This window comes from Sander vitreus, chromosome 8 (genome assembly GCF_031162955.1).
Source record: "Sander vitreus isolate 19-12246 chromosome 8, sanVit1, whole genome shotgun sequence".
In the NCBI taxonomy this organism is placed as follows: domain Eukaryota; kingdom Metazoa; phylum Chordata; class Actinopteri; order Perciformes; family Percidae; genus Sander; species Sander vitreus.
This window is the reverse complement of record NC_135862.1, coordinates 18,262,649-18,288,579: the sequence shown is the minus strand read 5'-3', so window position 1 is coordinate 18,288,579 and position 25,931 is coordinate 18,262,649. Positions and strand designations below refer to the sequence as shown.

The 25,931-nt window shown below is 39.3% G+C and overlaps 1 protein-coding gene across 1 annotated transcript; it reads right to left on the bottom strand.

The window, feature by feature from the left end:
* Window positions 1-24,302, bottom strand: LOC144522307 (solute carrier organic anion transporter family member 1C1-like). The gene is made up of 15 exons (XM_078257271.1): window positions 24,159-24,302; window positions 22,711-22,881; window positions 9,845-9,986; window positions 9,340-9,472; window positions 7,522-7,640; window positions 6,107-6,253; window positions 5,551-5,649; window positions 4,829-5,077; window positions 3,805-3,969; window positions 3,011-3,206; window positions 2,615-2,780; window positions 2,215-2,399; window positions 1,784-1,848; window positions 1,407-1,524; window positions 1-1,129 (listed from the first exon to the last, which is right to left on the bottom strand). The coding sequence occupies exons 2-15, from the start codon at window positions 22,804-22,806 to the stop codon at window positions 967-969; spliced, it is 2,043 nt and encodes a 680-aa protein (XP_078113397.1). The 5' UTR covers window positions 22,807-22,881; window positions 24,159-24,302; the 3' UTR covers window positions 1-966.
* Between the last annotated feature and the right edge of the window lie 1,629 nt (window positions 24,303-25,931).

The window sequence follows — 25,931 nt, the reverse complement described above, 5'->3', positions numbered from 1 at the left end:
TAAACAAACAGTAGGCTACAGTATATCTGATAAACAGGAGCATGCTGACATCTTCTTACTAAAGTCTTTGTCATGAACAAAAAACAAAATGTGCATGTTACTCTATTATTAGTTAAAGTGTACAAATGAATTGAAATCTAACATTTAATATTAATACCCAACAACCCAGAAATGTATTATTTTATGTCACTGCAAAATGCAATATTTGCATACACCAGACCACCACAATAGTCTTCCTGTAAGCACATAATGACTAATGCATACATGCTGTACATTAAATCATTTATATGCATTTACTTTATATGCATTTTTTCGGATAGTAAAGATAGAAAGTGGGGAGAAAGAAAGGGGATGACATGCAGCAAATGGCCATAGGTCGGATTTAAACAGACAAAAGCAAAAGCCACACAAAAGTAGTTTCATTTGTTCAATGAGAGAGTGCACTTGACTTGATGTGTTGATGATCAACATCTCTGTTCAAATTCTTAAAAAAGTTCTCAGCATCCTGGAATGGTAGATCTACAATCAAACCCAATACATATAACTTGACAAAATTTAGAGTTCGCTCGACTATTCTTGACATTTTGTAATTAGTTGACAGTTTGATTGGTGTATGACAAATGCAGGACAAATAAACACATAAAACCCCAGATAGTGTGTTCCTCATTGTCATGCTGAGATCAATGCTTAATACAAGAACTGATTTTTTCATTTTTTTCAAGTTTAATTTTTTTTAGCACAAGAAACGCATACATTTATACATTCCAGAAATAGCATATGTTTTTTTGACTTGTCATCTACAAAAACCCTGTACAAATATACACTGTGTGCTATGAAAAGTGTCCACAGTGTATTCCTCTGTACATCTGAGGTGCTCCATGGAGCTGAGTCAGAAGAGAAGAGGTTGTGCTAAGGCTCACAAGAGAGACTCTGTCAGAATTGCAGTCCAAGGCCGTAATAAACTGCTCACAGTGTATGGAGCTGTTCTCCTCTTTCCAACTCTGCACTCCCATTGGTCTGAGCATTTTTCTCCTCCCTCTTAATATGTCTTTTGAGTAGAGCAAAGCCTGATATACAAAGGAGGAAGGAGACTGTCCTTAGGCCCAGTGTCAGGCCCAGGTACACTATCCTGCAAAAAACAGGGGAAAAAAACATAATGTTAGGAGACAAACTAGGACAGAGTCAAGCTACCAGTGGCAGACTAGTTACCACTAGTGGTAAGGGTCTAATATTAGCAACACTGTCTCTCTGTTTTTCTTCCATTTTGTTAATTAGCATTGCAGCCTCACAGGGCAGCTAACAGACATTTTTTCTTGTTTCAAAGTAAACCCTTTCGAGTTTTAGAAGGCATCCTAGTGGATATTACAAACAGCGTTTCATAACAAATGCCCCACAGATCAAATTACCTGTAAGCTGAGGTATTATATATTCTGCATGCTCCTCTTCCTCCACACATCTTGTTTCCCCATTTGAGGCATGTTGTGTCGATAATGGCTCCAAAGTATATAGGGGCTGGTATTCCAGCTGTTGTGCAATTCAAAATAACTTGTTACTTCAAACAAAGACCACATGAAGGGTTGCTTCAAGATAAGATATTCATAATGTTTAAGTTAACTTTAAGGCTGCATAACATACTTTGCATATTTGCATAGGATCCTTAACATTCTTAGATATAATGAGCTTCAAGTAACAATTTGTAGTGTAGATCTTAGGGAGATTTCTGTGTGTTTTAAATTCACGCTAAGTAGACAGTAATGTACAAAATACCAACGACGGTTCTCACCGAGGGTGCGAGTGGCCAATATGTAGATTCCAAGAGCAAGGGATTTCAGCTCAGGCTTAATGCACCTGCAGAGACAAGACTGAGGGGTTAAAGGAGACTCGGATTTTAAACCCTGCAACACTTAAAGAAGGACAATGATTTACACTCTTTGTACTAGAAGATGTAACAAAACGCTATGAATCAGCATTACAAGATGCTTTAAGGTGCAAAAGTAGAAAATAATATTTCATGCAAACTTCTCATTTCTGACAGTTTAATTATTTAGGAAATATCTCCACTGATGATACTGTATCATATGTAAGTGATCAAATGTTTCTGATAACAGCAGGAAGTGTAATATGTTCAAGAATGACAACATGATGTATTGCTATTGAACAATAGGCTGCATGTTGAATGAGTCAAGTGATTCCACAAGGAGGTTGTCGACGTACCTGACAAGCAGCATGAAGCCAGGTGTTCCCCCAAGAGAAATGATAAAGGAGCTAAGGACAGACAGAGCCAGGAAGTAAGGAAAGATTTTGTCACAGCTGTCTCTGCGTGGACACTGGCCTAGAGCGGCTGTCAGGTTGCTGGGTTGGGTGTCAACCAGTGCTACACACCTGCAATTGTCAAACACCTAACAATGAAGAAAAGTTCATGAATGATAGATGAGCTGCAGCACAGCAGAAAACACTTGTCCTGTAGGTAAATGGTCATGGCAATCAACTTAAATGTCATGTACTACTCTGTAGGCATCACAGGGATTAAGCCTAAATATTAGGCTGTATATGTTAGTCAGCAGTTATACTGAGAAATATGGATGTGTCATGAAGTCAGTGGTGTGTGGCTGACCGTATTTCTGCCGGAGCCAGAGGAGGCGGTGCATCCAGCCAAGCAGGGGGACACGTAGGTGATCCCGTTCTCGCCACACACTGGATCCCACTCCCGTCTTGAGCACAAGCAACCCAAATTACAGTCAGAGAAGAGAGACTGGTCCTGATAAGACAAGTCTTCCACTCTGCATGTGACAACATTAATAAAATGCATATATTATTTACAGCTCAACATTTATCAAATAAGAAGCCACAACCAGTACTGTGCATGCAATATAAAAATAGACGAAAAAGGCAACACAACACAAAAAGAACTCTATAATTGAGAATTTCCCGAAATCCAAACCTAGCTCCTCCTCCTGAATGTTACCTATTCCACTAAGACATGAGGGAAATGTATCCAGACATCACATACCCGGTATATGAGACTGTGATGCCTGCCACATTGGTGTTCTCACAGCCCATGGCGAAGAAAAAAAGTGACAGGAAGTAGCCCAGCAGTGAGGTCCCAAAGGCAAATTTAGCTGCTCCCATGATACCCAACTTGAACTTCTTCATGACAACCCCTCCAGAGAATATCCCAAGGGCAACAGCCGGGATGTTGATCATGCCTAGCCAAAGCACAGAATACAAGGGATTCTCAAAGGGATAAAGGATTACAGTAGGACACAACGAGAACAAGCAACATCAGGCAGCAACATCGCTCTCCAAACGGGATCAAAGTCAGAGCACTCATCCATATGAAAGTAGTCTCATACATATTTCATGCAAAGTGTACTGAAGTCCATGTTGTGAAAGATGAAAATTACTTTTGATGGCAGAGAGGATAAGAAATGCAGAATGTGGAGGAAAAGAGCTGTTATTACAATTACTCCAATTCCAACAGGTTGATGGTCTCATCAATTTGTGTGCTTTTTTAAATGAAAGCCAAACTGTCATTTCAGAATGTCCCAACGATTTTTGTAAACCTGGCTGTCATCTGGAAGCTGCAGCGTTTATTTAAGAGGGATGTGGGAGTTGGAGCTTTAAAAAATTCATCAAAAGCTGGCTCATGAAACTCTTAAGATGACCATCCTTAAATACTTTTATTTCAGTGAAGAAGCACAGGCTTTGAACAAGTCTCTACAATTCATCTACAAAGATAAAATGACCAGACAAAAAACATCCAATCAAGGTAAACATTATGAATTATCAAAACAGTCAGCTTACCCATGACAAAATTGGCTTTTGATGTGGACTGGCCATAGTGTTGCTCAATGTATTTGGGTTTGTAGGTGACCATCCCGATGAGGGAGTTGAACTGAATGATGGTCACGCATAAAAAAGTGATGTACACAGGATTTCCAAGGAGACTCCTTAATGTGGGCACAAATTCTGTGTGGAAAAGTTTATGAAAACCACTTAAAACGCTTTATGCTTTTCTTAACCTTTTCATAATTTACAGATTACTATTGCATTTATAACAAGCATATGGTGTTCAAAACTAGACCCACAAACATGTTTAAAATTACAACCTTTGTATATTTGGATTGTTCATGAATCTGAAGACAATTTGAAGTTTTTAAGAAAATCAGCTTGCAGTTGTGATTGAAAAGTTAGAATACTGTGAGTTAATCAGTGTTGCCAACTAATTTTCAGGGGGAGTTGCAACAGGCAGGTCAATTTGTTGCTAAATGACATTGTGACGACATTACTGAAATTTACTGGCCATCTCGGAGAAAAATATGATTTGTTAGTTTAGATTTATGATCAGATATTTTTTATACATCTTTGTTTTATTCATATTTGTCTTGATCCATAGTAAAACCTACGATAAAACCACACATGAACAATTGTAGTTGGCTCTTTTGTGTGGCTTATTACCAAAACAACAAACAGACCAAGATATAAAAACCAACAAGGTGTATGATTATTGAATGACTAGAGCTATCAAGCTTAAACAAGGTGTATAGATATTTTGCTTTATTTTCTTATTACCTAGTAAAACTAAACATTCTGAACAATTATAGTTTAAAAGTTGCTAAATCTAGCAACATGATTGCTAAATTGGCATCACAGGGGTTAATAAAGGAAATAAAGGAAGTAGTTGTAAATGAGACTCCAGTGAAAAACACAGTGATAGCAGTAAAATAGAAAGTTTTAACATCCTTAAAGACTCCGAATTACAATTACGATGCCATTGCACAACATTCCAATTTTCTAACATTACAACTTGCTGTGACTATTATCATACTTTTGGCCATCTGATGGAAATTAGCCGGCTCCTCAGGTCTGAACTTGTGCTCCATGGTTGGGGAATCTTTGATAAACCTGGTGTGCTCTGGAGTGCAACTGGTATCGTGTTTATCTACAGGCATGGGCAGGGATTTAGGCAGGAACCAGAAAGGAACGGCAGACATGAGAGTGATGGTACCAGCGATAAGGTAGCCCAGCCACCATGCCCCCACCCAGCGGGCATCACCAGGGGTAAAAGTCACCGTCTCTGTGAAGAGATAAAAAAAACAACAACCTTAGTACAGTATGTGAATTCATTTATCTTAATTTGCTTCTCATTTACTATGGTTACACTTTCATTTCTACAGCAAGGCAAGGTTATTTATAAAGTACAATGTATATACAGAGTCAGTTTCAAAGGTTTTTAAATACACTTAAAATCTCGGCCTGTGGTAAATGTTCAAAGGAAACATTTCAGAACATGTCGTCTCCGGACTTGAATTGTATTTACAATGGTCTGATTACACTGTATTACAGGATTTACTCTGCCATGATTCATTTCCACTTGGCAGGTGTGTTGTGTCATGTACAATAACCAATTTCTAAATCCAACTCTCCACAGAGGAGTGTGAGTGCATTTCTGCATTGGTAACAAAAGATAATCCGCAACAGCAATTTACCAAGCACAACAGTGTTATTTAAATCAGTCATAGTTTATCAGTCAGATGATGGTTTACTCACCCATGTCCACATAGCCAATGTCAACGTAGATCTTGGCACAAAGCGACCCCAGCAGGTACCCAAAGACAGGACCAATAATTGATATAGTTTGGACACATCCTAGAATATACAACAAAGAATTGTATTTTCATTTAACCACATCCAACACTTACTATCATACACACACAACATCCTATGTTTGGGCTCAATTCAGCAATGATTACATTTTTAAGATTAATTTTAGTTAGTATTTGTACTGCAATACATTTCATTATATAACACAGTCAATTCAAGTATATTTTTCTTTTAGAAAAAGCCTGTATGAATTAAACATGTAGTCACGTATGAATTAAACATGTAGTCACCTACTCCCAATTAATCCTTAGTAATCCTATCCCTGCCAATACATACAACAACAACAACAAAAGATTTCTTGGTTGCCATTATATAAACCGATTTTATTCAATTATACAAATCTAAAGAAAATCTACTTGAATGAATTACATTGGAAATGAAGTGACCTTAATATTGGTATTGTGCAAAGCTACTAACATAGCCAGTGAGTAAGGTGCATTACCAATATAGAGGGCAGCATTCTCTGACTGTGCATAATCATCAATATAGGAGATTCCCAAAGGCTGTACTGGAGTCTCTCCAATCCCACGCAGGACATTTCCCAGAAACACATAGATCCACATTGAAACACTGGAGTCCTGCTCACAGCCTACAGTTAAAAATGAAATAGGAACTAGAATTACCGCCTTGTGGTTGTATGACTCCACCAACCAGTCAAGTTCAGTTTACATCCATGTCTGTCCATACTAATAGATTTTGAAGGAATTTAATAAGGTATTAAGTGTATTTTTGGCCAAATGGAAGGTAGCACTATGTATATTGACATGTATGATTCCAGTGAATAATTTCCAGTGAGAAACATGCTGGCTTTACTTAGACTATTTTTAGAGAGGAGTACAGAGGACTGATAAAAGCTTCGTCACATGGTGCATCAGCAAAATCAATGAGCTTGTAGGGGACTACCAGATGAACAGGAGACCCCCTGTCCTGGTTGTCATCCAGGGAGAGGAAGTGAAAAGGGTAAATACATCATCAAGTCTAAATCAATAAAAAAATGGGACTGGGCTCACAACACTGAAGCCCTCTCCAATTCTCAAGTTATGGCCAAAAACCCCGGCCATAGCTGTCGCCGGCTCGGAGGCATAAAAATGATTTGACAATGTATAATTTAAACCCTTAAAATTTGACAACACATTAACAAAAAACTACAAAGAACTCAGGGCCTGTATCCATATAATGTTTTTCTCTGGCAGAAAGGCGCTGGGGAGTTCTGCCGTTGGGTTTTGTTTCTATGACGACATTAACGTTGGTACATAGGTAGCTAACTTAATGCTAAGTTAACAGAGGGTTGACTACACAACTAACAACAAGCTTACGACACGTATAGTGACAAAAGCGCAATCAGCAATATCCTGTTCCCACTATTGGGCTTTTCTGTCAAGGGAGCAACAGTGATGACACCAGCGCTTTTTTCTGAAAAGTTCAGAGATTTTCAACTAGAAGTGCTCGGAGCAGCCGCACAAAAAAAGCGGCGCGCTCTGAAAAAGCTGCTGGGTGAAGCGCCTTTTCACTGGGCGGCGGCATATGCTTTGTCCTCATTGGGAATAATTGAAAAACCACACTTGCTTTTACTATATTCTTGTTACTCGTATTAACCATAATGAGACTGGTTTTGGTGTACCACGTCACACTGAGACAACTCCTGCAATGTCAAAGTAGAATAGTTTACGGCGATTGTCAAAATTTTCGGGATGTCTGACAATGTCCTCAGATGTAAAACACACACGTGGGTCCCAAGACGGAACAAACAATACAGAAAATAGTATTGGCAAAAAATGATTTGACCATATTCACAAGTTGTAAATAAAGAAATAAGCAATGCGTTTCTTTGACTAAGCACACTACTTCACCTCTTACCTCTAGAGGGCAGTATAGAGGGTCTGTCACCTGCCCTGGTGGACTCAGAGCTTGCTGGACATGGAGAGAGGTTATTGGTTGAATTCACTGACCATCTAACTGATGTTTCGATCGTATAGCTGCGTACAAAATACCAATGTGACTGTTAAACAAGGGAAGGGAGAAAGCATCAGGTATCGTTAGATACTCACAATGTGAAGCACGAATACATACATCTTTTTCAAAGTGCAAGGAATACTGTCACTACATTGTGTTATGGTGCTTGAAGACTTAAAGTGCTCATATTATGCTTTTTGGCTTTTTCCCTTTCCTTTATTGTGTTTTATATCTTTTTGTGTACGTTATAGGTTTAAAAAGTAAAAAAGCCCAAAGTCCACCCCAAAGAAAACAGAAAACACTGTTCACAAATTGCTCCAAACAGCTCTATTGTAGTCCAGCCTTTACTTCCGTGACAAACAGGCGTCACTTTGTAACACGTTATAATGCTCGCCTAGCTGCTAGCGTGGCACGCCCTCATACTCAACTGCAACTGACTAGCTAGTAGGGCTGAATGACTCACGAGAGCAAATCAGTCTGCACGCCGCAGAGAAAGCATCAACTTGGCACACTAACGCTACGCCGTACCTTAAGCAGATTTCTGTCATTCAAACATCTCTGAATTGTAATTTAAAACTTTTACAGCCATTTTAATAAAATGAAGGGTTTTATTCGGCTCGAGTCCATACATGCAGTTGAATGCATGAATACGGGCACGCAGAACTGAAGGCTCGGTTAGCAACGATTAGCAGTTAGCTCCAGTTAGCTAGCTCCGTTATAAAGATATGGAGTGGAGGAGACTGCCACGGGGAGGGGTAACAACCAGACTCTGATAAATGACGTTCAGGGAGCTTTCACAGCAGCACGGCTGCGTTGTTTCAACAGTTTTATTAGTACAGTTAATTCCACAGCAAGACCACCAGCAGCATGCTACTACGAACGTAACGATAGCCTCTCTGATCAAGTGCAACGTTGACGCTGTCATGCACACGGCACGCAACTTCATGAGGGGGAGGGGCTGGAGGCAGCTCCTCTGTGTGCGCTGTAAAGAAAATACACTGTTGTATATATATTTTTTTACTTATTTAACTGTCTAGTAAAGTTCAAAGACAGTTTTTAAAAAGTGCAATCAATTATATAATCTAAATACTACTAAGTGTGGTAAAGCCACATATTTGTTTTTATATTTCTGCAATCTGCACTTTAGTTTGTGTGATTTGTTTCTGAATTTCATATGAATGTTTACACCAGGCTTGGTCAGTGCTCAATATACTACTGTGACTGAAGTAGTTAAATAAAAGATGTCATTCATATAAATTCATGCATCACCTAATTTCATCATCACATACAGGCCTGACCTCCAGGAAAGAACAATTTGTTTAATCTATCTAACCTTGTGTTGTTCATACTATACAATGATGTATTGCTTGTCTTTAGAGCTTAAAAAAATAATCGCATATTAAATCGCGAATAGATTATTTTCCAAAATACCTAGCTTAGCTTAATTACCTAGCTACTGCGCATGTGCGACTCCCAGCAAAGATGGAACAGAAGTGAGATGCCTCACTCGGTAGCTAAAACAGAGAGCTCAACACACAGGGTGAAAAGAGGAGCTGCAGCAATTAATTTTTCAATTAAACCACATAAACCTATTCTGGTACAACCTCTAAATACAATTATGAACCTGAAAATGAGCATAATATGAGCACTTTAAATCAAATAAATACATGAATGGAATGTGTGAACTCCAATGCATGCAGACAGACACAACACTTTGCCTACCGGCCAATGATAAAATGAGGCATGGCAATCAAGAAGGTCCCAAAAGACATCAGGATGCATCCGATTGCTATGATCTTGGGTCGATGGAGTTTGGCACCAAAATAGCTCACGAAGGCAATGACCAACAAATTCCCTACAAGGTTGAGATATTCAGAAAAGGAGATGGAGATGAGTCAAGGCCAAAACTATGAGACCTACTGTTGAGAGAATTTCAATTAGTATAGTGTTCTACAAAGGCTGTATTCCATACATAGGCTTGGAATATATCCTTATTCCAAGCCTACATGCTGTACTCTTGAAAAAATGTTTCGCTTATTAAGAGTCAAAAAGGTACGTGACTATTGTGACGAAACAAAGCTCAAGGGGATGCATATATTCTACAGTGTCAAGCTTGCGTGCATGCTGAGAACATATTTTTGGCTTACTTGCATTAGCATATAAATGCTTCAAAACTATTTAGCCTGTACATAGAGGGACACAGACAAAAAGGAATTAAGAAACTCACCCATTTCAAAGCTCCCGTCTATGATGCCGATCAGATAACTGGGGATGTCAAATCGCCGTTCTAGTTGTGTAATTGTGCTCTTCATGTAGCTGCCAGATAAAGCCTTGGCAAAGTAGGCAAAGGACAGGGCTGCAACGAACATCTACAGAGATACAGAAAGAGAAGACACCACACTGTGTCAAACAATGTTGTCCTGAAGTCCCCTACATTTTAATTTCAAAAGAATTTATCAACCTGTATTGTAATCTTAAAATTATTATTACTAGTATTAGTGGTAAGACAGTTTGAACATCTCACAGCCACAGTGGAAAGGCGACACAAAAATGAAGAAAGTCAAACTCTAAAGGCTGGGGAAAGAGGAACATATACATTTTGTAACTTAAAAACAAATGAAAAAAAGTACATCTTACTAAGCACTAGCTTGTGACTTTGTGCATGTATTTCTCTGAGTGAGTGTGTGTCTATGTATGACATAAATGTGCAGTGCTAATACACATTTGCAAAAGGAAAGCTGGCTGTTAAAGCTTGGACCAGTGTATTGAGCTAAGCCACCTGTGGACACTGATAGTCAGTAACAAAGGGAGGATTAGAGAAGCCAAACCTATGAGGACACAGACTCATCCACTGCGCTATGAGCCAACAGACCGACTGACATGCAGCATAATTGGAAACAGGTGAGAGGTAACCATAGCCTGCAATCTTAGGGGTGACATTATTCCAAGCTCCAAAGAGAAGCATACATGCTCCAGTTTTTCACAAATTTTTCAGTCAGCTGAATTTATTTCAATCTCATTTGAAAGCACCTCTGAATTCACATACCACTGGTCTTGACAATAATGGCGTTATTAGCATTCCATAATGTTCAATACAATTCACAGATAAGTCTCAAAATATCAACAGTGATTGATGAGCATTTTATGATGATGATCTATAAATCAGCTGCAGTAACAGACAGAGGTTTTGTGGCAGTCACATAACACTGAAAACAGATGTTATATTCAGGTCATGGCTCCAAGTGAAAGCACAAATAAAATAGTAGATGGTGAGGTATTAAGCCTTAGGGCAGCCATCATCAACTGGCGGCCCGCGGGCCACATCCGGCCCACCAAAGCATTTAGTCTGGCCCGCAGAATAATCATGAATTCAGAAAATGTGAAGAGGAAAAAATGCGTTCTGTTATTTAGCATTTCAAGCATTTACAGCAGGTAACATTATACAGGTAGAGCACAAACCCAGCACCTGTATTTGCATCTCTATTCACATGCCAGGATTCTGTACAGCGATGCCTGCGCTCCACACACACAGCTGAGCCGAGATGTGTGTGCGTTAAAACACGAAGTACCTGACTGGGAACGATACAAAGAGGATTACCAATGGCCGCTGGGGCAGATGAACTCACGCTAGTCTCGTTACTGTAAGTAGGCTACAATAAAACCTTTGTGAGTAAAAAGTCAATACTTATCAATGCACGCACCTGTATAAACAGGCATAAACATGTAGAAAGCGATATTTCAATCTGCTCTGTCTGCTCAGTCCACTCTTGTCCACCGCGCTGTTTTACGCGAACACAGCTCTACTCTGAAAAATAGCAAATTTTTACAAACAAGTTAAAACAAAAGCTGTCGGTTTGTAGTGTAACTGTTTATCTTGGGAATCTTGATATTTGGACAAATTCTTAAATTTAACCGCTGACTGAACGAGCCATCCTCACCGCTGGAGCGCTAAACCTATGGATTTATTATAAGACCAAAACAGATGCATGTGGCTACTTAATATGCACGTGAATGACGCGATCGTTCGCGTTCTTCATTTTTGATGATGATGCTGGTTGTATTATTTTGCAACAGCATCGTTTCATTGCAAATGGGGCATACATGACAAATGCATAGCCTGCTTATCAGTCCATTCATCATTAAAGCTGGGCTTTTCCACATCAACTTTTCGCTTCAGCCTCTTTGACAGTGACATTTTTACCTGACAACAGCCATTTCTTTCTGTAAGCATTTTCCACCAATCAGGACGCTGCATACTACAAACATGTTTCCCTAATCACAGACTTTAACCATCACTCCTCAGTGAACTGCCTCCTGAGATCTTTTTCTAGTTAAAGAGCCAGTTATCATTATGGAGTTTCCATGTTATTTAGGAGTTTGCTCACACTAATACATGTAAAAAAAATAAATAAAAATGTAGCCTTAATTCAGTAAGAAAGTGAAAATTTCAAACAAGAATAGGCGTATTTCGCATAAATTCATTTTATTTTCTTTATTTGAAAGTCCAGCCCCTGTAGCGTCTGCTTAGAAACATTCTGGCCCTTGGAAAAATGTAGTTGATGACCCCTGCCTTAGGGCATATCACATGTAATATTGGCTAAGAACATGTAGATCCTACATTGTTACAACATGGGTAATGAACTAGTCCAACCTAAAAAATAAGTACGTAATGACTTTTCTCAGCATTTATTTAACAGTTCATGTATATAGATTAAGTAACCAACACAGTGTTGAGTGCAACTCAGATTGCTTATAATGTGCATACAGCCAAAGAAAAATAAAATTTAATAAAAAAGTCTCACTTTCTGCAGCATTAACGTGGTGAAGGATGATAATAAAGTGTCGGTAGTTTGCCATAATGTAAAAAGGAACCTTCACTACTTTTTGAAATGGGAATAGTGAGGTGTGTAGGCAAAATCATTTCAGATCTCTTCTTAAAACATTCTTCTTGCCATGTCTAATATCATTTTGGCTTAATTTGCTGCTATTGGCATCACTCTATGACTATATAGAGTATGCATTAATCCATCCATTATCTATACCTGCTATGATTAATGTTTACATTACATTGTCTTCCTGCTTTTAAATCTGGTTTGCACCAAAATTGTTCTTTTAGAATGAACTTATATAAGATACATTCATCAAAAGCTCTTGTTAAAAAGGGCCCCATTGTGGCCAGGTTGGCTCAGTGGGTAGAGCAGGTGCACAAATACTGAGAGGTTTATGCCTCAACGCAGAGGTCCAGGGTTCAAATCCAACATGTGACAATTTTCTGCATGTCTTCCCCCTCTCTCTCCCCTTTCTCACGTAGCTGTCCTGTCAAAAAATTAAAAGGCAGAAAAGCCCCAAAAAATAAAAACAAAGGGCCACATTTACAAATGCTTTAGTTTTATTTTTTATTCACTTTTTAAAACCTGGATATAAATCTCAGATGTCCACATGGTTCATTACCTTGCACAGCAGCTTGATTATTGCGATATCACGCAAAAATCGCAAGATTACATACCACACAAAAATCCATCTTGTCAGGCTTCAAGTAATGCGTTTGTGTCTGAGCTACCAGACCACCGAACCAATCAGCGTCCGGTGAGGAACTACTGGTAGCTACGGGCGTGGTTTAGGTGTTTGTGACGGCCATGATGCATTTTTATGGAACCCACGCAACTTCGAGGCAAGGCCCGGCTTTCAATAGCATTCACACACTGCTATTGGCCAGGCGTTAATGTAACCCAATTTGTTCAGGTCCTATCCCCTGACCAATCGGCTATCCTAACCTTAACCACTCAAGGTCAATGCCTAACCCCAACCAATCGAGCTGCTTCGTATGGTGGGAATTGCCTAGAAGTTAGGTGGGATCCATAATAACACGGCCGTGACTGTTCATTTAAAACAACAATGGAGGATATGATAGACAGATGGTTTATCCAATCACCTGCCAGGTTATTTTTTTGAAAATCATTTCCCAAACAGTTTCCAATGACGGCTTCTTAGATTGTTCGCTCTAACAAACCATCTGGCTTGTCAGGTTACATGGTTCAAGCACTGGAATAGAAAGATCTTTCAAAAGGAGTATGACACTATGATGTGATAACAGTAGATGTTCAAATAATTAATGGATTTAAACAACACCAACACACAAAAGACATGTTTTATTCAGAATATAAGAAATCAAGGCACAGGAGAAATGCCAACAGAAAAGTGAGTGGGCCATTTTCAAAAAGACGTAGACGTAACAAAAAGGACAAACTGAAAAAAACAGCAACAATTTTACCTTCCAAGATATACTGCATTACAACGGCAATAGCAGTACTGTCTACAACATGCTCAACCAACCAGTCTAAAAAGTTTGTACACAACAATATAGACAAAAACCTGTCGATTTTAACCTATTCAGGCTAAAATATATTTGCACCGGCAGAACCAGCAGCACTGGCTCTGCACAGCACTGTTATAAAATTAACCATTTTATTGCACAAAGTGGCAACTAAACATGAACCCAAATAGCAGAGAAGGCGTTTACATACTGCATGACATAGAATAGCCTACATCAGACAGAAATCGCACATGTAACATATCCTTTGTGCATTCATAACAGCATTGTTGCTTCAGGACTATGGTCAGATCATGAGCAGCAAATGCGCTACCAGCAGTAAAAGAAAATCAAAGAATGAAAACTTTCAGCCAAGCATTGTTTTAATTATGAAAGATAGCCAGCAAGGCACCAAATCTTAGACAGTGTATCGAGTCCACGATAGTGACAGGATCAAAGAAAACTAAAAACTACGTCACTCACAGATAAGTTATCTTCTTATTTAATGTGGGCAAAACACAAAGCTAGAAGCCATCATCAGTGTTCACAATTTCTTACTAAAAAGGAAGGTTATTAGGTTACTTAATTAATAACGCAAGAAGCATGAAACACGTTTTACTTATTGTTACTCTCTGTGAGGGCCAGCACTCAAACAAACTCCTCTCTCGCTGATGGGCTGTCAGCTCCGCTGAGGAAATGTCTGCACATGCTGCAGAAAAGCTCGTCCTTATTTACACTGTATTCCATACAAGAAAACTGTCCATACCACTTTAAAGACAAGCTATTGTTGTCGCGGTAACTTTAAACAGTACATTGCTTAACACATCCATGGCGCATTGTCTAAAAAGCCAGCTAGCTAACGTTAGCAGCTGTTGTTACCATAGCAACCAACCACGTTACGAAAGCGTTCTAATTGTTTGATCCTTATATGGTTTAAACCGTTTCATTTTAATCAGAAGAAAATACACATTAAACACACACAACTAGATCTGTTACTATTTCTTTTTTTACATACATTTGAATATTTTTCATAACAAAATGTATTTTGATCAAACTTGGCAGGACGGGCCAGTGCCGCCCTGGCCCATTACTGACTACGCGCCTGCTATATACAGTAGTTCTGTTTTTCAGTCTTCATCGGAGCTTCGCGGGGGCGGGCCGACAGACGCACGCACACAAACACTGGCCGCAGACCAGAGGGATATTTCACAAAACCTAGATAGCGGATTAAGCCGGGATTTCCAAGTTATCCAGGCTCAATTTAGCCTTGACTCGGTTTCACAAAAGCAGAGGCACCTAAGTTACCATGGTGATTTATTCTGTGCAGCTAGCCTGCTCCTGACCAGGCTAACAGCCAGGATTTATTAATCCTGGGGCCTTTTCTGTAGCCTGGCTCCGCCCTTCTACATACTTCAGCTCAATTTTAATTTCCCTTCATCCGTCTGGGTTTGCGGTATATTCTTGGGTTTTCTCCAGCCAAATATTTCGCGGACAATCAGTGAACAGAGGGAGTGACTGAGAACTATGACATTGAGGTTGTGCGCTAGATGCGAGCGAAGCCATTTGGTCCGTTGTGGCTAGGGCTGAACGATTATTGCATTTGCGATAATATCGCAATATGTAAAGACGCAATTTCCTAATCGCAAAGGCTGCGATTTGGTCACATGACTCGCAAGAGCAAATCAGTCTGCACCCGCAGAGAAAGCATCAACTTAGCATGCTAACGCTACGCGCTTCAAGCCATAAGAAGGGCAGATTGGGGTCATATGCAAGAGTCAGGCTCCCATTGTATCAATCAGAAAAGTTGCAGCTTGTTCAGTTGCTCAGCCAAGTGAAATCTACCTGTGAGGGCTGTAGTACTCGAGTCCGGACCATAGACAGTTAAAGGTCCGGACTCGAGATAAGTTTAGACTGCTAGCTAAAGCTATGCCGATGTTTTGCTGTAAATATTACGACTGCCTTCGGAGTTTCTTATATCTGCGTCCACGTTGTCAACATAAGACCTGTGGCGTTAGTGCTCCTTTTGTACCATAATTTTATTGAATGAAATTTTAAGCTTCGCTCCTACGAGAAGGGTGGGTTTTTATTACGTTACACACAAAGCTAACTGGCTATAGTTAGCCTGTACGTATGCTAGCAGACATTAGCTAACGTTGCCGAGACAGCTGCAGTAGAGTTTGCCGACAGTGTTGGCGCCCCCCCCCCCACAATCAACCTCTGCTGCTAAAAACAGTCAATTGCAGTGATGTTTTGAAATGGGGACACACATTTCGTAACTTTTCCCGGAAATCCTGGCCATTATTTTAAGGCATAAACCAACCATAGGGGTACACTCAGGGGTAACCCTGCTGCTAACATTGGCTGTTACATTAGCCTAAAACGATAATTATAGCCATACATATATATCACAGTAGGGTGACCAGACGTCCCCGGTTTCAGTGACCTGTCCCAGGCTGGAACTGTCCCCGGAAATGTCCCTGGTTTTCACTGTGACTGACAGTCCCGAAATTGGAATGAAATAGTCGTGCACCCTACACGCACAGGCTCAAGACAACCAGAGCAAGCCTCAGAGCTCAGAGATGTTCTAGAATGCCCATAAAATGACTGTTTATTTACATGGAGTCTGGTGGGTTTAGCGAATGCAATTTCGCAGACTTTTTATGTTTAAAAAAAGGATCTTACTCTCTAACAGAAAGATCGATCTCCTTAGAAATCCTTTCCATAATGTTGTCAGACACTTAGAAGATTAATCTGAGCCTTTCAGTGGCAAAACGAGCACTTTTATGAACGTAAATACAAGCTGGACAATTGACGTCCTATTAACTTACACTGTAGCTTGTTTCACCATTGCCGACTGCAGCAATCTCATTTAATACTGGACCAATGTCAAAGGAAAATATTTCCTCAATAGTTTTAATTGTATCTGATACTCAATGAGCTGTTGCAGAAACAAGCCCAGCCTGAAGCAATAAAGCAAAAGCTGTCCGATAAATGTAGTGCAGTAAACATGACAACATTTCCCTCTGAGGTGTAGTGGAGTACTTATGAAGTAGCAGCAGGGGCGAATCTAGGATCAGACCTTTAGGGGGGCTCAGCCCCTAATGAGAACCTGACACGGATATAGTGCATGCAAAAGTGTTAATTTGCGCCATGAAATTACCATCTTCTTCACAACCGCACTCCTGTTTTTCCTCTGACAGATAAGAGACTCAGCCAAAGGGCCAAAATTATAATGTATTCTCATGTAAACTATATATATATATATATATATATATATATATATATAACCCACTTACAAATATGAATACATATATTTCTACTGGTATGCTTCCTAGTGACATTAATGCAAAAATATGAAGAAAAAACGATTCCACCTGTGTGTGCATGGTTATAATTCGGAAGTGCAAAATAGTTCAGGCTACAGCACAAATATTTCCATCCATAGATAATAATTTCATCATCACATACAGGCCTGGCCTCCAGGAAAGAACAGTTTGTTTAATCTATCTAATCTTGTATTGTTCATACTATACAATGATTTATTGCTTGTCTTTGTTGAATAATACAGAAGACAAAGAGCTTAAAAAATAATTGCATATTGAATCGCAATATTTTTGAAAAAAATCGCAATTAGATTATTTTCAAAAATCGTTCAGCCCTAGTTGTGGCACACTGGCAACGCTGCCGAATATCCAGAAGTTAAAGCCCGAACAAGAACAATATTTGCTGAGTTGTGTTGGTGGCCATGATGTTGTGGCCCTCCTCCCTACGGGCTTCGGGAAAAGTTTGATTTTCCAGCTCGCTCCGTTAGTGGTGAAGGAGTTGGCTAAGGGTAACGCCAGCGATGCTAATGCTAAATATAAGCCGATAGTTGTCGGTCTCCCCTCTTGTTGTACATGCGCATGACATACGTCATGACCAAACGTTGGTTATGGCAGATCCAGAGTGGCTCTGGGAAGAGCCAGTAGTTTTAAACTTCAACAGAGTACCCGCCTTCAAGGAAGTTAACAAGTCTTGTCAATGGAGAGTGGCCAGACTCTCTGTACAAATGAAATGTACGAGAGTCTGGTAGGACCAGGCTACCTTTTCTGTTCACTCAGCGAGTGAGGGGCTGGGAACAGATGTGTTCTGTGGAACCCTATTGTTTTCCTAAGGTTTATTATTTTTCTCAGCCTATAAGTGATGCTACAGCCTAAACCGTACATGGTAGGGGAGGGGGTGCTGTTTTCAGGACTGGTCCAGATCCCTGCAAGGACCCACTTCCATCACTTAGGTGGCGCTATAGCAGAGAATATGCGTTTGGCCTTATAACTCCCAAACCGGACATCGTACATTAAAAATACACATATCCACGCGTTCCCTGAATTCAGCTGCATCACCTGATATAGGCCACGCCCATTTCCACCAATACTTCTATGCGCAGAAAATCGTGATTTATTTATGTGTCACATAGCTCTTCACAAGCAAAAAAAAGGAGGAGCTTAAAACGCAACTTGCTGGTTCAAAGTTAGGACCAGCAAGTTAATTAGCGGTTAAAAAATAGATTGTATAGCCTATTTACATTTGTATAGTGCAAAAGACATTTTTTTAAACTTAATAAACATTTTTTTAAAAAGCATAGCCAAATCACTATTTTTTTATTATCGTTCATTTATCGTTATTGAGGTAAAATGTGCAATTAATTTTAGGTCATATCGTGCAGCCTTCCATCCATCCATCTTCGTCCGCTTATCCGGGGTGCCGCGGGGGCAGCAGCTCCAGCAGGGGACCCCAAACTTCCCTTTCCCAAGCCACATTAACCAGCTCCAACTGGGAGATCCCGAGGCGTTCCCAGGCCAGGTTGGAGATATAATCCCTCCACCTAGTCCTGGGTCTTCCTAACACCTAACTTGGGAGGCGCACAGGGGGCATCCTTTCCTGGAGCACGAGCGGATAAGTGAAAGGAACATCGTGACTGTTGTGTGGAAAAAAAGGCGCTACGCTTTTCCGTGTCTATTTCTTCGCTAAGAGGAAACTCAACAAAAAGCCATTTGCCAACACTAAATATCTATAGACACTATATCTATATAAATACTATAAAATCTCAGAGCTGAACCAGGCAGACACAGCACTTTTCATCAGACTCACCCCGGGTTAATTAAGTATACTGCTAACTAATAAGATTACCGTCGCCAAAATACCCCCGCGAATCAAAAAGTCCATGATGCTAATGTCTGATTACTCCACATTGTCATTGTGATATTTTGTGATTACATTTTGAATCTGCAACGTTCTCTGTCAGGTAAATCAGTAAGTTAGTAGTAGGGTATACAGGGGAGTTGCATATGAAGTGGTTTGGGGTCCTTCTCTAAGTAATTTTGGGGTACAATTTGGTTTTGATGAATTCAACAAGCAGCAATACCACAGGCCAAGCAATCGGCAAGCAATATATGTATATATATATATATATATATATATATATATATATATATATATATATTAGTGCTGTCAAACGATTCAAATATTTAAATATTAATCGCATTAATGTCTTAGTTAACTCGCAATTAATCGCACATTTTTCTCTATTCTAAATGTCCCTTGATTTCTTTTTGTCCCATTATTTCTTCTCATTTTAATACTCTTATCAACATGATACAACGATACTTTTAAAACGGTGCCTGAACCGAAAGAGATTATATATGCATATATTATTAGATTATATATGCATATATATATAAAAAACAAGCACCTTGTTCAATTGTATTTGTCTGTTCTTTTTTTTTTTTTTACTCATTTTTTATTTATCGTAAACAGTCAGCTTAGACGTACATAATAACATAAAGAGGTATCTGATCAGACCAAAATTTAGAAATAAATAAGTAAATAAATAGAATAAAATAAAGTGAAAACATAAAAAATAAATAAAGTTTATTTAAAAGAAAAAAAAGAAAAATTAATTAAAGAAAAGGGGGGGGGGGTGGACCCTCTCCTCTTCAAAACATTTTAAGCACAACAGGGATCCATCTCTTCAAAAATGTGTCCCTCTGGAGCCTCAGATTGTGAGTTATTTCTTCCATTCTGTAAAGCTCCCACACCCGCTCGTTCCACAACTGAAATGTTGGTACAGTGGGCTTAAGCAAATTTACAGTGATACCCTTAATGGCTGCAGCAAGAAGGATTTGCAGAAGGTATATCATCATCCCTTTGATCAAAACCATAAGGGGTGGCTCCCAACAAAGCAACCAACGAGTCCCTATTGACTTCTATGTTAAAAATATTGGCCAATGCCGAATAGATATCTTCCCAATATTTCTTAAGTTTCCCACAAGACCAAAAGGTGTGGACGAAGTTTGAGTCGGTTTCTCCACAGTTCCTCAAGCAGCAACTTGTTGTTGCAGAACTATACTTTCCTGTTATGTGCGGCGTTCTAAAGTATCTTGCTACCATTTTCCATTTGAATTCTCTCCAGCTATTGGAGGAAGTTACTCTGTGCGCCTCGGAACAGATTTTAACCCAGGATTCCAAGGAAATATATCTTACCTAAATGCTGCCTCCCATTTTGCTTTGATATACAAAGTATTGTGTGCTTCCATATTCTGGAGGCAGTTATAAAGACAAGAAATAATTTTCCTCCCACTTTCACCTAATTGAACCCTGATGAGATACTGCTCTACCGCAGATGGTGAGCGAATTTTCTCAAACTCCTCCTGCTTATTAAGGAACTGTCGGATTTGAAGGAACCTGAAGAAATCCGTGTTTGGAAGCCCAAACTCCTCTGCAATCTGGGAAAAGGACTTTACGTTATTTGACTGAACTAGCTGGTGGATATAAATAAGTCCATATCTAGCCCAGTATTTGAAGCCTGCATCCAATCGTAGTGGCATAAAATTAGGAGTGAATTTTATTGTAGATAAGAAGATATGGAGCTTGGTAGCTTATATGTTTTCTGTATTTCTCTCCAGATTAGGGCCGTGTTTTTTGTCCACATATTTATCCTACATGATTTCAGTGATATGTTGGAGAAAGATATCTGTTGAAGTGTATACTCACATTGTGATATTTCTATATTTAACCACCTGGTTGAGATATCGTTAATGATCCAGGCGACCATGGGCTTTAGTTGCGCAGCCCAAAAATATAATTGTAGGCATGGTAAAGAAAGACCCCCATCAGGTTTAGGGAGCTGCAGGGTTTTAAATCGTATTCTTGCCCTGCCATATAAAACGGGATATCAAACGGTCCAACATACAAAATATTGGTTTTGGTATGGGAATGGGGAGCATCTGAAATGGGTACAGCAACCTCGGAAGAACATTCATACGGATAGATTCTATACGTCCCAGCAGGGACAGGGGAGAGAAGACCAGCGGGCCAAATCCTGTCTGATTTTATTAATTATTTTGTCATAATTAGCATTGTATAGTTTATCTAGCGTAGGTGTTATTACAATGCCAAGGTACTTAATACTTTTGGTTGGCCAGCAAAAATCGCTATTGTCTTTGATTTGTTTTGGAATTTGCCTGTTGATATCCATTGCCTCAGTTTTATTGACATTTATTTTGTAGCCTGAGTAGTACCCAAATGTTTTGACATGAGAAGCTGCACAGGTCATAACATTCAAAAGTCTGCGGACATTGTTCCCTGAGTATCGTCCTGGGATAAACCCAGTTTAGTCCGGATTTACTATTTGTGGGAGATATTTATTTATCCTACGAGACAAAATAGCTGTAAGCAGGCGCAGGTCTCCATTAAGGAGGGAAATGGGCCTGTAAGAGCTACAGTCAGAGGGATCTTTATCTTCTTTGTGTATGACTGTTATAGGGGCATCCCGCCATGATGGGGCAAGTGTTTCTGTTTTTAATATACAGTTATACGCTTCCAGTAAAAGCCATCTTTTGCGCCATCAGGTAATTGTCTAACATTAATATGGTCTAAAAATGTTTTTATCTCATTCTCACTTGTGGAGACTCCTGAGTTAGTGTAAAGAGTCTTATAGAAGTCGGCAAAGGCTTCTGAGATCTCCTCTGGTTCTGTCAAGAATTTATTGGGGTTACCAGTTTTAATTTTCATTACTACTCTGGAGGATTGTTGTTTCCTTAACTGAAATGCAAGTAAACGGCTTGCCCTTGCACCGTGTTCGTAGTATCTTTGTTTGGTGTACCGCAAACACCTCTCTGCCTTTTCAGAAAGCAAAACGTCTAATAGTCTGCGCGTATCCATCAGGGACTTTAAAATGTATTGAGAGTGCGTAGTTTTATGCTGTTGTTCAAGTGCTTCTATTTTACTTTCAAGCCTTTTGCGTTCAGACTGTATTTGTCTGTTCTGTATGTTCAAAACTACGGCAGCTACAGTCTGGTGTTAGAAGCCTCTCCTTTAATACAGTCACACTTTACACCGTTTCGCTGTCAGCATTTTAACAGTGTTTACTCCAGCTGCTAGCTAACAGTAGATTAACGTTAGCTGCTGCTAAGTGTAGTGTTGACTAGCGTCCCGTGCGGCGATGTTTCAGTTCCCTCTAACGTCTGTTTTCGGAGTATCAGAGAGAAGCGCAGGCATTTAAGTGGCACCTAAATAAGGCACCGAAATCCGCATTGCTAGTCGGTCCGGTAGATAACGGTCGTTAAGCACCGTATTAGCACCACCCCCAAATAAAAAACTCTTCGGATCTACACGATTCACGTGGATTACATTTTCCCCTTCAAAACGGCGATGACAAACAAGGGCTTGACAGGTGTGTCTCTCACACACACACACACACACACACACACACACACACACACACACACACACACACACACACACACCTTTAGATTGGGGTGGCAGGAGTTCTTCACTGTGGAGGAGGTAGGGTTGTTGGCTAGAGTCCAGCTGCCTGTGGCTGTATCCTCCATTTTTTTCATGGTTGCCTCCAACTGCACTTTGACTGAGCTGAGGTTTCTCTTTAGAATATTCACCGTGGTTGTCCTCACGGACACCTATTGGAAGGAATTTAGATTTCGAAATCTGTCACGCCCATTTTTCTAAACAGCAATTATACTTTATTTAAAACAGCACTATTATTCACAGACACTATGGTATGTATTAGGAATAGCATGTTCCTTGGACTACAATAAGGTTAACAAACACATAAGCAAAGTCAATATCACTTTCACATCTGCATTAACAATAGATAGCCTACTGTAAGTCCAAGATGTGTATAGTTTAGCTTAAAACACTGGAAGCAAGGATAAATGGCTAGCCTTGCTCCTTCAAGGTGCCTTCCATCAACTCCAACAATGTCATATGCACACTGTATCCTGTGTATTTAAAACATAAGACAGTGTCGTTACAGTATCTTGGGAAATGGAGCAATTTACTGTAGTGCCCTACAGTGCAGTGACTGCACACAGCATCTAGTCTTGTCCTCATGAAGTTTCAGGATGTGTCAAACCTCTAAACCCAGGTGATTCTCGGCTGTGCTAGTAGCTATGTATGACAGCTATGTTGAACACGTAACTAAAGAAAATGTTGTCGTGGTTGGAAGGCACATTTTTCCCTCAGTAGCATTGATGATACTGAGATTTTTTTTTTTAGAAAAGGCTTAGGAATAACAGAATTTATTGATGACTGACAGAAAAATGTGCAAAGAGCTGTATGGCTTTAATCATACGACATGATTCATGTCAGTCAGAGGTTTCCTTGATAAGTTCTGTTGAGTGCTTTTTTGCAATTTGATTTGTTTTATGCCATAGTGTCCCATTTACAATTCAAAAAGCTACTTTGCAAGTGCTACCTTCTCTCCAAGGTCAGTATGGGATTCAGACAATTGATACTGTTGAAGTCCACACAGGAGGGAGTTTTTATGAATACAAATTCCACTCGTTTTCGTCTGCCGCCTTTTTCGTCTCATCGGTGACGTTAAGTCACATGCTTGTGGCGTTAAAGTCACATGTTTCATGTACGCCAAGTCTGTTGCACTTTCTCGCATTTTGCTTTTATCTATCGATAAGTCAAAAACGTTTGTTGCGACATTTTTTGTTCTTCTCGAATTTTCCGAGTTTTTCACTCAGGTATTTTTTTATGCGCAAATTTGAAAATGTACATAAAAACAGGTGGATGGAAATTAACGCACCTGCTGCACTGGGATAGTTTCTGTTTAAACTATCTCAACTCCTATCGCTGCAACTGCATTTGCATTTAGTCAAACAAACAAATATACGCGCATGATTATTCAGTGACAAACAATATTCACGATAAAAAGCATCATACTTACCCAACTCGGACCCTCAACCGTGTCACTTCACGACGTCTCTAACTTCTTATTTTAAAATACAAATTGAAGTAGAAGAGACAAAAGGCTTCACCGGCATAAAATGACCCTCTTCTAATCAAGTGTACTCATACTGAAGGATACATGCTCCTCGGCAGCGGAGAACAGTGTTGTGTTTCATTGGAAGCGGCAGGGTGGATATAGCCCACTGAGTACACACGTGATGCATTAAAGAGAGCTGCGAAAAAACTACTTGCCAGACATGTCCCACATTTTCACTGAGCTCTAATACGCTTTTAAGCGGTGAAATGTTGTAGCAAACGTCTGAAATGTGTCGGTATAAACCCTTCACGCGAAGCCATGATTCAAATGTTCGCAATTATGAATCTATTAAACGTGCAGCATGTTGCGACATTGATTTAAGGGGGGACTGTATTATTTTGCTCAAACAACATGCATGGATACATTAGCCCCACTCTCTCTACGAAGTGTTAACAGCTTCTCACATAATATAAAACAATATTCTGAGCAAAACCTTATGCACATTGCTCTCACACACAATGACACATCTCAACGGAGAAAATGTGATTTTTGGTCTTCATCATCTTCTATTCATACCCTCCTCTTCAATGTATTATACATGGACAGACATACTCCATCTGTGCTCAGAGAGGGGAGTATCTGTGGTCTGCTAACCAATTTAATTTAGGCAAATTTGAGAATTGCACTTAAATGACACTTTAAAATTATTAGAAAATGGATAAGACTGTCTAGTTCAAGTATGGTCTTTATGAAGCACCTAAAACTTGTCATGATGTACCTTGTAGATTTTAATATAAAGCAGATTCTAAATATAAATCGAAAGATGAAAAATAATCACACAGACACGGTGATACCACAGAAATTATAGTCTTGTAATTCAATGTATTCACATTACAACATCCACATGGTTCAGTTTGTGACAACTTCTAATGATCTTCAAATATATTCACTGTATGATACATAATACCAATATAGGCACTTCCAGTAAGTCTGGCAATATTGAAGCTACAGTATAGTGTCTAAATTACAAAATGGTAAAAATAAATAATGTATATCTAAAAGAGTTTTTGTAGTTTTAAAATGTCTTTACTGTACAGCATATACGTATATTGTACAAAATGGAGCATCAACCTGCAAGAAAATTAATGGTTTTACTTTCACAAATACTGTGTATTTGGACAATTTCTTCCTTGTGTATGTATTAGTACATGTGGTAAGTGCAAGGTACTAGTGAGAAGAAAGCAATTATTTAATCATGTGTCAACTATATAAAAATACTCATCTCATTTTTTTTTTTTTACATAATTGTAAAGCTTGTTTGGTTCTGAGAGTTACGTATGCTACATGTGTGAATAACTATGACAATCAAATAAAACCAATTAAGAAATAAAAATACACTATCAAAGCTGATATACTGTATCAGCTCAAATGCAAGTAATGACTTAAGACTGATGTGACTGGGGCAAAATGCATACATAGTCCACTCCAAAAATAAAATAAAAAGATCATCAACAAAATAACCCAGTAGACAGAATCCCATCACCTTTAAAGATGAGATACGTTGTGTGATGAATGCTCTACTACTGTTGCAAGTGAGCATCTCTGATCTGCAGGCAAAGCACCTGACAGATCAAAGAGGAAGCGCAAGGAGAAATATGCTATAGGACCTTCTGCGAATAACAATTTCATCTGAGTATCTGAGAAGAATTGAAACACAATTTACTGCATCACCTT